This window comes from Littorina saxatilis, linkage group LG1 (genome assembly GCF_037325665.1).
Source record: "Littorina saxatilis isolate snail1 linkage group LG1, US_GU_Lsax_2.0, whole genome shotgun sequence".
Classification (NCBI taxonomy): Eukaryota; Metazoa; Mollusca; class Gastropoda; order Littorinimorpha; family Littorinidae; genus Littorina; species Littorina saxatilis.
The window spans coordinates 84,840,810-84,854,375 of NC_090245.1; the positions used below are offsets into that span (position 1 = coordinate 84,840,810).

General features: G+C 43.7%; 1 protein-coding gene across 2 annotated transcripts in view; it reads left to right on the forward strand.

Moving 5' to 3' along the window:
• The window catches only part of LOC138982132 (semaphorin-1A-like), a 100,094-nt gene that overhangs the window by 42,123 nt on the left and 44,405 nt on the right, over positions 1 to 13,566 (forward strand). For both annotated transcript variants that reach the window (XM_070355354.1, XM_070355362.1), the window contains exon 2: positions 12,246 to 12,345. In XM_070355354.1, coding sequence (XP_070211455.1) covers positions 12,246 to 12,345 — 100 coding nt within the window. The remainder of the gene's footprint in view (positions 1 to 12,245; positions 12,346 to 13,566) is intronic.

Consider the following 13,566-nt stretch of genomic DNA (forward strand, 5'->3'; position numbering starts at 1 on the left):
CTTTGAAATATTCATATATCTAGCAAAGTTTAGTATGCCTGCCTTGGCAGAGTAACACCTGCATCCAAATTCAGATACACTTTCTCTTCATTCAGGCGATGAATTTTATTTTGGCAATTTTCTCTCCCAAAATATCCTCAGCCTTTTCATGGTTTCCAGACTGTCAGAATGATAGCATCTCCTTTCCCCCCGTTTTGCGCGAATGCCAGGCGAAAGCCGTAGACTCTCGATGGTTATCGCATCATTAGAAGATCTCTCCAAGGTTCTAAGCGTCCTAGAAAAATGACTGTCCCTTTTTACAGTTATGAAACAGGTTTCATTGGTTTCATTTTACCCCAGAAAGATATGTATCGTCAGCGTTAACCCCGGACTACTTACATTTGAAAAGGCAAGCGTGAGGTGACGAAGAACTTATCCGTGTTTGCTTGTTGCAAAACACAGTTTGTCACATAAGGAATGTTGTTATTTGTGGCAACAGTTGCGAGTTCAAAAAGCAAGTCGATTTGTGTTCCTCCAAACAGGTGTAAGCTAGGTTTTGAAAACAGTTTATTTTGCGCGTGAGATCAAGAGTATGATAGGACGATACTGAATGTCATGTATATTAATCACATCTCTTCCTCTTCGTATAGCTTGCACGTGTTACTCTGGCCTCAGGCACAAAAACAGTTATCTGTATGCATCACTAAACCGCCGCTTATATTCAACAGCGAAGAGTTTTGGGTCGATAATGTCGCATTGTTGAGCTATCTTTGACACTGAAGTCCCTCACTGTCGGAAAGTCAGTGACTGCGTGTGTGCTGATGCTTGCCTTACAAGAGTTATACTTTCAAAATCTCAACAACTTTTGATTCAATGTGCCGTCGGAAAACCTCTTTAGTTTGACTTGAACCCTCTTCCTGTCCCCTCACTGTCTCCTCACTATTTCTCTTGCTTTGCTGAGTTTTACCAACGAGACATGTTACGCATGCGCGGCGGCGATTAGCTATGAATCAGCGAAGTCTACCAGTACAAAGCATACATCACCATGTAATAGTACAAACCCATATATCTACACTTATACACGACTGGTTCACGCCATGACAAAACAAATTAGTCGGCGGAAGTTAATGGGGGCTTTTGATGATGTCATCTATCACGTCAGCATAACGGTCTCAGGTCTTTCAGACCGGTGTCCAGGGCTATGGTCTATTGATGCCGTAACCCGGTTAATCCTCACGAGGGATCACGAATGCATGGACGCGGGAATTAGAACGGATGGAGTGCACAAATACGATCGAAGTCTGACCTTAATTTTTCCTCGTCCAGAATTTCATAATGGAAGCATAACTCATTCATCAGCATCAGATGTTTTGTTTCCTGACAGTTTTTGTTTTTTGTTTTCAGATAAGCGGGCTAGTGTTTTGCAGCCTACATTTAATATGCACTGGGCAGTTTTTGTTTGCAGATTTGGATTGTGTCACTCCATTAAGTCCACATTCGGGGGTAATAGTAGCAGACGAGGTTTTGCTATGGCTGTTCATTGTAGTAGACACAGCCATACCTAAACGCATAAAAAGCACCCGACAGGCGTAAAGAAGTCCTCTTGTGTGGCCAAGGTACACACAGACGTACGCGCCGTAGGTTTTCAATTGACACGGCCAAACCAGAAAGCTTAGCATCCCAGCGACTGTGCAGTAACATTTACATACGATGTTGCTTGGCTCCGCGCCAGGGTGTGTTTACCTCTGCCACGATAAAACAAGGCTGAGTTCTGTTGACCTCTGGTCTCCTGCTGAAGTCGGGTTATGGTTACGATGGGATATGTCGAACACGCCGTCATGGTTACGGAGGATATAAGAACACGCCGCCCGTATTTATTTTCCCGCTGAGGTTACTGGCCCTCTGACGTCCGCCACGAGGCAAGTTTTTTCTTCTTTTTTTTTTCTTTTTTTTTCTTCTAGGGCTCGAAGCTTAAGTCAAAGGAAAGAATAAGTCACAGCGCTAAAAAAAGCCTTTGTGGAATTATCTTCTTTACTTGTTTGCACTGTGGGGTCTTCTTGTGTATATGACAAGTCTGAAAGCGCGCACTTACAAAGCCTTTAGAACTATGTAACTATGTCAAGTTACCGCTGACCGAGTTTGCAGCTTACTTGTTTACTCCTTATGGCAAATAGGTCAAGAAAAGCTTCATGAAACAAATGTATGTAAGGTTTTAGATGTGCAGTTCAATTTCGACAGATTTGTTTTGTAAATGCTTTGGCTACAACTGAAGTTTTAATTTCATTCCTGAAGTTATGGATTTGAGCAGAAGCGGAAAAGGAAGTCAGTTTTACAGCCTTGAAACGAACACTAAACTTGCGATGCCAAAGCCTCCAGACCGCATCTGGTGCTTTTATGACTACACCGCAGCGACGTGAGTCCAATTTGCGGAACATGAGAGCCGATCATTGCCTGATATAAACGCCGGAACTACCCATGGACGGAAAAGCAGGTTCCTATTGAAGTCTATCAGACAGGACGTCCGCTCGTTGAGTGTCGGCGAGGGTCACGTGGAATGGCGCCAGCCAATAAAATAAACATTGACTGGGCCAGGCATCGAGCATTCTCATCCGTCTTTGCGCTCATAGGCCGGCATCCGATCTTGATGGGACAAACGCGGACAAACACTCAAGTCCTTTAATGGCTAAAAACCGTAGGACTTTTAATATTAATTTTACTACTGATGTTTATATGATTCTTCATAGGATACCGCAAACCTTTCTTCTGATTGGGGACACTTTTTTGGGTGTTTTGTCCAACATCTTCTTACCGTTGAAGGTACTACAATCTTCAGAACATCAGTCTTCACTTGATTAACACTCTGCAGCCCAAGGACAGTATTCTCTCTCCGCTTTTCAATCTTACCGAAATAAAGATCAGGCTCTCCCTTCTTCAGTCATCACTCCTAACGGAAATTACTGACAAAGGCAACATAAGTCTTCACATTTAGCAGCAGTGATTACTAGCTGAGTCAGTGCACAGACGTCAAATGCCAACGGGCGGTGGGAGGACATAGATCCGAGTCCATGTCTTGGAAATGAATGGCTGGTGTACTTGCGCGAGTCTCTGTCATTTACTGTTGATGATGGATTTAATGCCGATAGGTACGTCGATGCGTCCAGCACCGCATTGGAACGACTCTTTTATGATTAAGCACCCTCAAAGACCGTGCCAGCATCAGAAATTCGGCTAGCTTACGGTTTAAAGTATGCTACGATCATGCCTGTGGGGCGATTTCGTGACTGTCTGCCATTGTATGCAGTTAGCAATAAAGATACAGGCTCGTAAAACTAAAAGCTAAGAAAACCGTGTAGCGTTTTCAAAAAGTCACTGGCGTCATTTTAAGCATTTCCTCAGCTTAATGCTCCATAAATTATCCCCTTATCCCCTTAAATTAGGTGCAGTTGTACCCCTTAGGATAGATTAGGTGCAGGTGAACCGTGTTTGTAACTCCGGGTGCAACATGTCTGCAGCGCATGGTGCTCATTATTATCAGGTGTGGTTGCACAGCCGCCGTGCCGGGAGGGTCTTGTTGTGTGATTAGAACTAATTACTGATATATCGCCCTAGGTCTCTTCATGTCCCTAGTTTACTGTCAGCATGGTCCATGGAGGTAAAGGGAAAAGCTGAGGAGGGCAAAAGTGTTTTATTTTTTTATTTTTGTTTGTGTGCAACAGTGCCTGAGAGAGTTACGCCAAAAAAAATAGCCCAATTCTTACGTGTGCAACTGTGTTTTATGACAATTTCCGTTCATTACCATCTTCCGAGGGGTGCTATGCGAGTTCCGCTCGTAAATTGCAGTCTGGTCTCAAAAACTTGGCTGTAAGGCAAAATCTTAATCCTCAGAACTGACACGTTTCTCGAGGTGCAACACTGATTTAGGAGATTCAAGAGAAAAAAAGACAAGAAAAACAAAAAGTCCCTTTCCGTCGACAGAGAAGTGCTCTACTTGTTTGATTATTCTGGAGGAAGTCTTGATGTCGAAATGAAGCGGTGACATTTTGAAGCAAAACTTTGCTGTTTTTGGTTTGTTTGCCTGGACAATTTACGGACGGGGCAGACGGCCATTTCCTGTTGCCTGTCAAAAAGACGGCTCGAAAGATCGTTTAGTACACGTGAAGATGGTGGGTGGACATTCTTGTGGTATATCTTAAAACAATGATCAATAAAAGAAGAGACATTAACAACATATGAACAACAAGCCCAGAACCTATGAAATAAACAGATTTTTATCACATTCACAAAAAGTTGAAAAAAGTCTTAAGGGTAAGAAAACGCAAATTGTGAAGCACATTGGAACTGCGTGCACAAGTTTTATCAACACCTCATCTTTGTCAAGGAATAGCTGTCTATTTTTTCGACGCCAACGCGGAAGCGTGGAGTTGAAAAATCTATCATTCGCATTCTATTTTCGATTGATTTATTACACCCCCGGTATAGGGGTGTGTATAGGATTCGGTCGGTGTGTTTGTTTGTTTGTGTGTTTGTGTTCGCATATAGATCTCAAGAATGAACGGACCGATCGTCACCAAACTTGGTGAACAGGCTCTGTACATTCCTGAGACGGTCCTTACAAAAATTGGGACCAGTCAAACACACGGTTAGGGAGTTATTGGTGGATTAAGATTCTACAAGGACTTATAGAGGGACATATTAATGGTCAAAGGGAAATAACCTTCTCAGTTGGTGGCAGTGAGAATGGTAAGGACGGGGGTGTTTTTCCTACCTCGGAGGAATTTCTTGTTAGATAAAGTTTTAATTGAAATACTTTATGCTGTCGATTTTGCCTTTTTCTCCCGCAGTAAATCACTCCTCTGAATTTCAATGTACACGGTTTTTACCATTTGCAAACTCCGCCGTGAGGTTAAAAACTAAGAACTCAGTCCTCCCCTCCTTGCAGATATGTTTTACAAGATTAACGGGGAAGCGGAGCAGATAAGCCACAAATGTGTTTATTTATAACTCCGCGCCTCGAGAGCGAGAACACGCTTGGCACAAGTAAAAAAGACACAGCCATCAACACCCAGAGAAAACATTCTGCGGTGCCAGGAACAATTTCCAAGGCAACTTAACCTGCTGGAAGACCATACCCATGGTTTGCTTGTTGTGGTTTGTGCAGCGGAACATACTGTCACTATGATGAAGGAGGGTTCAAAGTGTTTAAGGTTCCTGGAGAGTTCTTCTTCTTCTTCAGCGTTCGACGATGGCTGTGTCTAGATTCTTTGGCCCGTGATGTTGACGAAGTGGGCTGTCCTGGAGAGTTCAAACTGTAACAGTTTAAAAGCGTTATGCTCAGTGTTGAGCGTTTAAATAAGTTAAAATCAGAATAATTGTTGCATACTATTTCACTGAGTCAAGTCCTTTATAAATGTTTTGTTCCTCGTCCTTGTTGATTATACTTGTTGGGGAAAGTCTGATCTTACTCATAGAATCGTTTGTCATTCTGACAATCAGACATAAATAATACTTAACCAAGAAAACTAAACGACACAAACACTGCCTGTATAACCATTCATATTCGTCCTCTTTGTTCCGAATGCTTCGGAAGCCTATGGTGTGTATCGTTACAGCCGTATGGTCTTGGCGCGTGGCAGAGGTTATCGGCTTGGGTAATGCTGCACTCTGCAAGACAAGTCGGTTTTATCTCGTCAGACAGCTGGTCCAAAAAATAACCTGATCCACTGGACTGGCTTCGTCTTAGAACGGTGCTGATATCAGCTGGCTTTCATTAAGAAGGCGTGAGCTCAGTGTGTCTGTATGTATGTGCGTGCGTCTGTGTGTGTCTGTGTGTGTGTGTGTGTGCGTGCGTCTGTCTGTCTGTTTGTTTGTCTGTGGTAAGAGGGATATTTATTCAAGTGAATTGTCAAGTTCTTCACTTCTTCTTATTCTTTTTCTCTTTCTTCTTTGGTTTAAACAAAACTTTATTCAATTTTAATCATGACAAGAACAATGCATGGATGATTACATACTCAAGCATATAATGCTTATTTTAAGCAATCATAGTAATTACAAAACAAAGGTTAGCATGATGGCGGAATAAATACATTAGCTCATTTCAGGAAACGAAAAAAAAAGAAAAAAAAGAAAAAACAGATACACAAACAAGCAGAAAATGGGAAGGGGTTGGTGATACAGGAGGTGGGGAAAGGGCAGCTAGCCAGTGGCTAGCTTAAAGCCATATGTACTCGATGACTATACACGCTAATTGCTTTACCAACAGCTGGAGACAGACTAAATTAAGTTCCCTGCAAAATATTGTGGTCTAGGACCCCTTAAATGTTGAGATATTTGAATTTTCATTTTGATCTGGGTCGTCCTATTTATAGATTTGGCAACACATGTAACGTTGATGCAAGGGAGAGAACACCGCGGCTTTGTTGACATCCTCACTTTTTCAGAGGCTAGAACAAGCTGTAATGCATGTATTATGGTCCGCCCATGGTGACGTATCGTCATTATATGGTCTTATGGTGCGTTTGACATCGATTGTGGGCAAACTACACTTTGTAAACACGGGAGTGCGTTAGTATGCCTTTAAGGGAAAAAAAAGAAGAAGAGGACTTGGAGCGCCAATATTTGAGGAGATTTTTCAATTGTAATAAGTGCACATAAGACACTCGCACAAAGTTAATGCGTATTGTGATCTTTCTTCTTTCTTCGTCTTCGTCTATTACTTGTCTATTTTGAAATCAGACACTTGAAACACGTGTGAAGATCAAAGATAGATTCTCGTCAACGTAAGCAGGCGTGTATACGCCTCCAATAGTGCGCACATCCATCCATCATCAGACTTGCAGGAAACACGTAGGATCCGATGCTAGAGTTTCCAAGACTGATTAGGTTTCAATGACGAAAGATAAAAACAGGACATTTGAGCTTGGTTTTGTTTTTGTTTAGTTTTGTGTATGTGTCATGTGATGCATAATACAATAAAGGCGTTGCAGTGCTGCTGTTTTTAGACTGTGGCGGAGAGAAACAGAGAGGGATAAAAACACATACTTTTTGTGGGAGTTAGTGATGATGTATGCTGCTTTTTAGCTGCTGGCTTTTCATAGTTTTATTTCATTTTCTATTGTATTTGTTTGTGACAGTGTGATGCCTTTTTCTTTGGAAAAGTGACAGAAGCATTTTTTTCTTTGCATTGACCAAGGACAATCAGTCAATTACACGCTTGTCAAAACAATTAGTAGAACTGTGACAGTGATCCAGGATGTCGTGTTTTTTTCTTGTTCTTTTCTGAACTCAGTCCTGCGTGGGACTATTTCATCATTGGACAAAAACGAAAGAACGTAGTATGACATCTCCACACAAAAAGTGACTCGAAGATAGTCAACTGTTTAACGAGGTACCCATGGGTGGCCGCTCCAGACAAGAGAACGACAGATGAATTATCTCTAACACTGAGTTACCATGCCTTGCACACTTGCCAGCACAAGTTATTTTCAACCTGCACAGCCCAAAACGTCTAATTTGACACTCACCGCACTCGTGGTGATTTCCTTACAGTTTCCGCATTCTGTTTTAGAAACAAAAAAATCTAGCTAAGAATGACAGTTTTGGTGCATAGCTATGACGGATTGAAGTGATCTGCGTCAGCAGGTTTTCAGTTGTTTCCTTCTTTCCTCAAACGGTAGAGTTATTCCCGAAATGACAAAGTACACGTGAAACAAGTAAAGCTGGTCAGGCCGTGCACACTCACACGGCCTTCTTTACTAGGTCAACATGCTGCAATGGATGCACAGGCCGCAGATTAAAGTTTAACTGAGTGAAACGCCTCCTGGTACTCTTGATTACAAGCCTTTTCCTGCCATTTTGGGGGCCTCTGCGCACAGTTTTGTTTTTGGACCGTGACTTTTTGAGAGTTTACGATGAGTTGGACTTCCAACTTCCGTGCTTCTTTTGTGGGTCACTTTATGGGTGTGCTCGGGTTCTTTACACGGCTTGTCAAAACGGTTTCAGCCCAGAATCAGCTTTTTGCCCTCAGTTTAGGTCGTTGTTTTTGGATCAACATTTTTGTGTTGATTAAAGGAGGAAAGAGGAGAAAACCTCAAGAAAAGGGGAGAGAGAAAAAAAATTGAAATGCTCTGTTGTTCTTTAACAATGAAACAGTGAAACTTTACGAAATCCGCCCACCGCCTTGTCAGCTTTTAGCTGAAACGCAACAGTCAGCGAGGAAATGTGCAAGACGGTGTTGTTTGGGGTTGAGCAATGCGGGGATCAGAGGCAGGAAGAATTAAACAAACAGATTAGTTTTTCTTGTATTGTCTTGCTACCTGCTCATCGTTTATTTTGGATACTGCGCCAAACAAGGACTGGGGGCTGGTCAACATGTAGGCGGGTACATGTGAATGGTAAAAGCTAAGCACACGAAACCGACCCTCCAGCCAATTACCTGATCCCAGAATCAATCTGCTTGAACCAGACTGTAGTCTGTTTTACGCCAAACCCGATCAGGCAAAAACCACAGCGGTTGTGGTCTACACTACCAAAACAGGCAACCCAGGGCAAGCTTCCAAGGGAAACAACCGGTACTGAAAAGGGACGTCACCCCACCTTTTGCCCACTGCGCTAAGGCCGATTAATAGGATTACAGGGATCAGGATTATGCACTGTAGTGTAGTCCACACATGTCGACAGAATTGTAGGGTGAAGCGTAAAACCCATGTCGAGACTGTGAGTCGGATTGTTGAATCACTGCGTATCGTACACTCATCGCTGCTTTTGTAGTACACTCACACACTCCAACGTTTATCCACGCTATTTTGAGTTTCCCTTTTTTTGACGATGCGTAAAGAGAGAAAAGCGAGCGTAGCTTCTTAGCTTTAGGGTCAGCTGACAGTAAAGCACTTATATGACTGCCGCTTACGTTGACACCTTTACCCCCTCCCTCCTCCTCCCTCCCTCCCCCCACCCGCGACGCCGACACCAACCCCCTAAGTGTTCTCTGTCTTTGTGTAATGAATCCTCTTCATACTTCACTCGTGTTTTGCAGCAATGGGTTTCTTTTTACCTCTGCTATACTGACGCACACCTAGTGGGGGTATAGGTAGGCGAGACGTCGTCCTAGTTTTGTGTACTGTTGTGTCTGCAAGATGTATGTCTCTGCCCCCCCCCCCCCCCCCCCCTCATGCTTGCACATACAACAACTATACACTGGCCTATATATCCAACATTCCTTCCACCACCGCCTCTCCTTCTTTCCTTTATACGGCTTATTGTCATCATTTGTAGATCGATTCGCGCCGTCTTTGGGCACATCTGGAGCAAAAATCGTATCATCATCGACCAGTTTTTGCCTTTTCTGCACAATCCGTCACTTTTATTCTCGTTGTCGTGGGATTTTAAGTGAAAAATGGCTGCGAGTTGTGGCAGATGTCCCGAAGATTGCCCTGTGAACTACGAGAGAGTGTGGTAATCTTGTCACTGTCGTGTATGGCTGGATGAGTGATCGTTCTTGGTTGACCCCTCTCTGACCTCGCCTGTCTGTGCAAGGTCCGCAGTGAATACAAAACGATCTTGGGATTTGCTGGGGAGTGTAGGGGAGTTTCTTGTCTCTCTCTGGTTATAATGAATTTTTTGTCTCTCGGGGTCGTGTTTCGGTGTCGAGTCTGGAGGAATGTTGTGAAATAATGCCTTCTGGCTGTTTTTTGTTTAATGGTTTCTGTGATGATGTTGTTGTTGAACTCAACGTGACACCTGCTTAAGCAACTGGGGACATACACTCACGAGGTGTGGATCGTTCACGAGGAAGAAGAATAAGACGGTGTTCAATTTCACTCCGCTCCCCATCCCCCCCCCCCCCCCCCATCATCAACCATACACAGCTACAACGACAATACGGAACTATAGTGAGATATTTTTCGTTCGATTTGATTCGTCAGAGCTCAACTTCCTTCTGATCTGTTTCATCATCGAAAGTCATATTACCCACGCTGTCTATTCATAATCCTCCCTGCTGCCTTATTTCTCCTCCTGCTCCACCTCCTCCTCCTCCACTTCGCCTTTGCCTCCTCCTCATTCTCTTCAATCATCTTCATCCACTACCACATCTTCTTTTGCTCATGCTTCCTTGCATACTTTAAGTGCTTGAACTGTTTTTCAACATTTCCACTCTGAATGATGCAGACTCTTCAAGTGTGGCGGTCCCTCGCCCAAGTTAAACTCTTCATTCACTGGCAATGCGTAAAGCGTGTGGAAGTAGGGATACATTATATACACGAGGAACGCTGCCAAAACTGCGATCTCTCATTGTCGACAGCCGCTCCTTCAAACCGAATTACGTACGCCCAGACTATCTTTCGTGATGACTGAAATAGCAAAAAAAAGAAGAAAAACAGAATAGGTTAGCCTAGCAGTTTGGTTTACCCGGCGGGGTTTAATCATGGGTTGCTTGTATATAATATCATTCGGGTCGGTTCCTCCATGTTCGCATTTAACGACTGAGGGTGTTGTAGGTGTGTTATAGTTACGTAAATGGGCGCGCGCGCGCGCTCTCTCTCTCTCTCTCTCTCTCTCTCTCTCTCTCTCTCTCTCTCTCTCTCTCTCTCTCTCTCTCTCTCTGTCTGTCTGTCTGTCTGTCTGTCTGTCTGGGCAACACGTGAAAAAACGATCTCATCGCATTGTGAGTCGTGCAGACGTTAAAACGCAGTTGGTTGCACTTCAACCCTGACACACATCGAGTTCAGGTAGCAGCGTCTGTCTATTAAGGAAGAGATGCAAATCATAGGTAACTTCAACCGTCTCAGTCGACTTGCACTTCAGCAAAAAACTGCAGTAAACCTCTCAGAGAAAGAGGGAAAGAATAGGGAGAGAAAAAAGAGGGAAGAATAAAGAGATCGTCTATTGACTGTAGAATTGCTTCAGAAATCTCAAACAGTGACGCTGTGTAGACTAGACCACCTTGAATCACCGAGACTATTCAACAAAATCACATTATGCCTCAGCTCTGTTTGTAAATTGCCCCGCTTAGAAACCAGCTCGCTCCTTTTCTTTTCACGCACTTGTGACCCTATTCATGCACCATAGATTGCACGAGCGCATGCAGCTAACTAGTCATTAGTACAGCTGGTCGCGTCACCACTGTCTTGTCCTGATACTTGACTTTGTGTTGTGCTGTTTTTATATGGTTGGCGGGCGGGGCCAACTCGATTGCTTAACTTGGAATTTTCAGTTCAGTTCACTGAAGCAGAAAGTTATCATTCTGTATGGTTTTGCTAGCTGTTAGAGTGTCTGCAGGGTTGTTGTTTGTTCACCCTTATGTTTTTGTGTATTGAAAATGGGTCACTCAGTGTTGTGAGTTTTTCGGGAGGGTGGAATTTAGATTCTACTCACATGAAGTTTTCTCCACCCTTCCCTTACTGTCCCCTTTCACGAGAATCTCAAACACATTGTGTACATTGTATACATTATCGCTCCGCGAATCAGCTTCCCTCCGCCCCGTTTTAGAGGTAAAGTTGGGTCATTTTGGTTGAAATGATTCTTCTTTTCTGTTTTATTGCTGCTTGCACTGTACTCAACCCATGAACGCCTTTTCATCATATGTAGATGTCGTATGTGTGGGTTTCTCGACATTTGCATGCTATGGCATGTTTTGCATGGCCTTCGTGGGAACTTTGAAAATCTTCTTTTGCTTTATTTGCAAAACAATCATCCTTCAACTACTGTGTTCCTAAGCCTTATATTATCGACTTGCACTTGCTGCACACTGACAACCGGCACGGTTGGCCTATTGGTAAGGCGTCCGCCCCGTGATCGGGAGGTTGTGGGTTCGAACCCCGGCCGGGTCATACCTAAGACTTTAAAATTGGCAATCTAGTGGCTGCTCCGCCTGGCGTCTGGCATTATGGGGTTAGTGCTAGGACTGGTTGGTCCGGTGTCAGAATAATGTGACTGGGTGAGACATAAAGCCTGTGCATGCTGCGACTTCTGTCTTGTGTGTGGCGCACGTTATATGTCAAAGCAGCACCGCCCTGATATGGCCCTTCGTGGTCGGCTGGGCGTTAAGCAAACAAACAAGCACATTGACAGACATTCTGGACAAAGAAACAATCATCCTTCAACTACTGTGTTCCTAAGCCTTATCACTTGCACACTGACAGACATTCTGGACAAAGAAACAATCAAACCAACCAAGAAATGCAATACATATCAAAATATAACAAATATATTAAATAACCTTGCTTTTAAAACAGTTGTTTTCAAGACATTTTTTCTTTTGTGTGTTGCAGTTAATACCCACTCAGTTCAACGATTTCCTGGCAAGGAGACAGAAAGAGATGACTTCCGATTGCTGCTGACGGAGGACGATTCCATGCTGGTGGCAGGAAGGTAAGACACCCCTCGATTCGTTCTCTTCTGCCTCTTTTTCTGATTACACCTGGAACTCTCCAAAGACTTTATTGTCGATACAGTTTGAAGAAACAAAGGACACACTCCATATATATAGCCCCGAGGAAGTTGCATCATATACGGAGTGACAGATTTGATATTCATTTTAAGTGTGCCGACGAAGCTCACTCGGAGCTAAACCTGCATATTGCCAAAAGAAGTTGCTAACACCGCGCTTTCATTACCATTGTCTGAATGCAGGCAACATCAATCAACAAGCTAATTCCCGTACTTTCAGTAATAGTCTCAGATCAAAGCACCTGCCTTTTTCCTACTTTCCGTAGTCGTGAATATTGAGGCTGTTACTGGGGGCTGACAAGCGTAGTTCCGATACATTTTGCTGTGTGTTGCCAGCCTTCAAATTGGATCCGAAGATGAAAGAGTCTCTCTGAGCTGCAGCTTAGCATGGAATATATGAGCATTAAAGGGAGAGCTAGAGATTGAAAGAAAAATAGAAACATAAATGGGGTTCTGCTGTCGCTGTGAGTTGAGTGATAAGCATCCTGATGCTGGAGAAAAGTTCTCTCTTGGCCGATTTTCACGACCATGAAATTGTCTGTTACTTTTATGGTAGGTAGTGTGCGGCCTCGTGCACTCAGGTTTAGAGCATTTCTAGTGCGATAAAAAAGTGAAGATGAAGATGAAAGATAAAAGAAAAGTGAGGATGAAGGTGAAAGATTAAATGTATTTATGAGACTGTTTCGGTTTCCTTTAAGCTATCACCCCCCACCCCCACCCTCTCTCTCTCTCTCTCTCTCTCTCTCTCTCTCTCTCTCTCTCTCTCTCTCTCAGTTTGATGCCTAACCCCTCACCTTTTCGCGCGCCGTGTAGGTGTGTAGGGGCCCATTGTCTTTGAGAAGCGGCTGTGATGATAATGCCACAAGACGTAAGCGGTCACAAGGCAACGTAACTTTTGCCATTGCAGTCACCCTGACATTCTGCACAATGCCAGGTGCAATGCTGCATGCGTCACCTTGAGATTGTTGTGGCTAACAGGGGCTTGGAACAACTTGTATTTATATCATAGACCAAATAGCCTGGACCGCCAACTCGTCACGTGACCCTTCGAGGTTACGACGCTCGACTTTCAGGGGCGCTTAGCGTCCGGTTTGAAAGGCCAGCGATTCGAAGACAGTGAAAAGAAAGCACGCTCCAGTTATT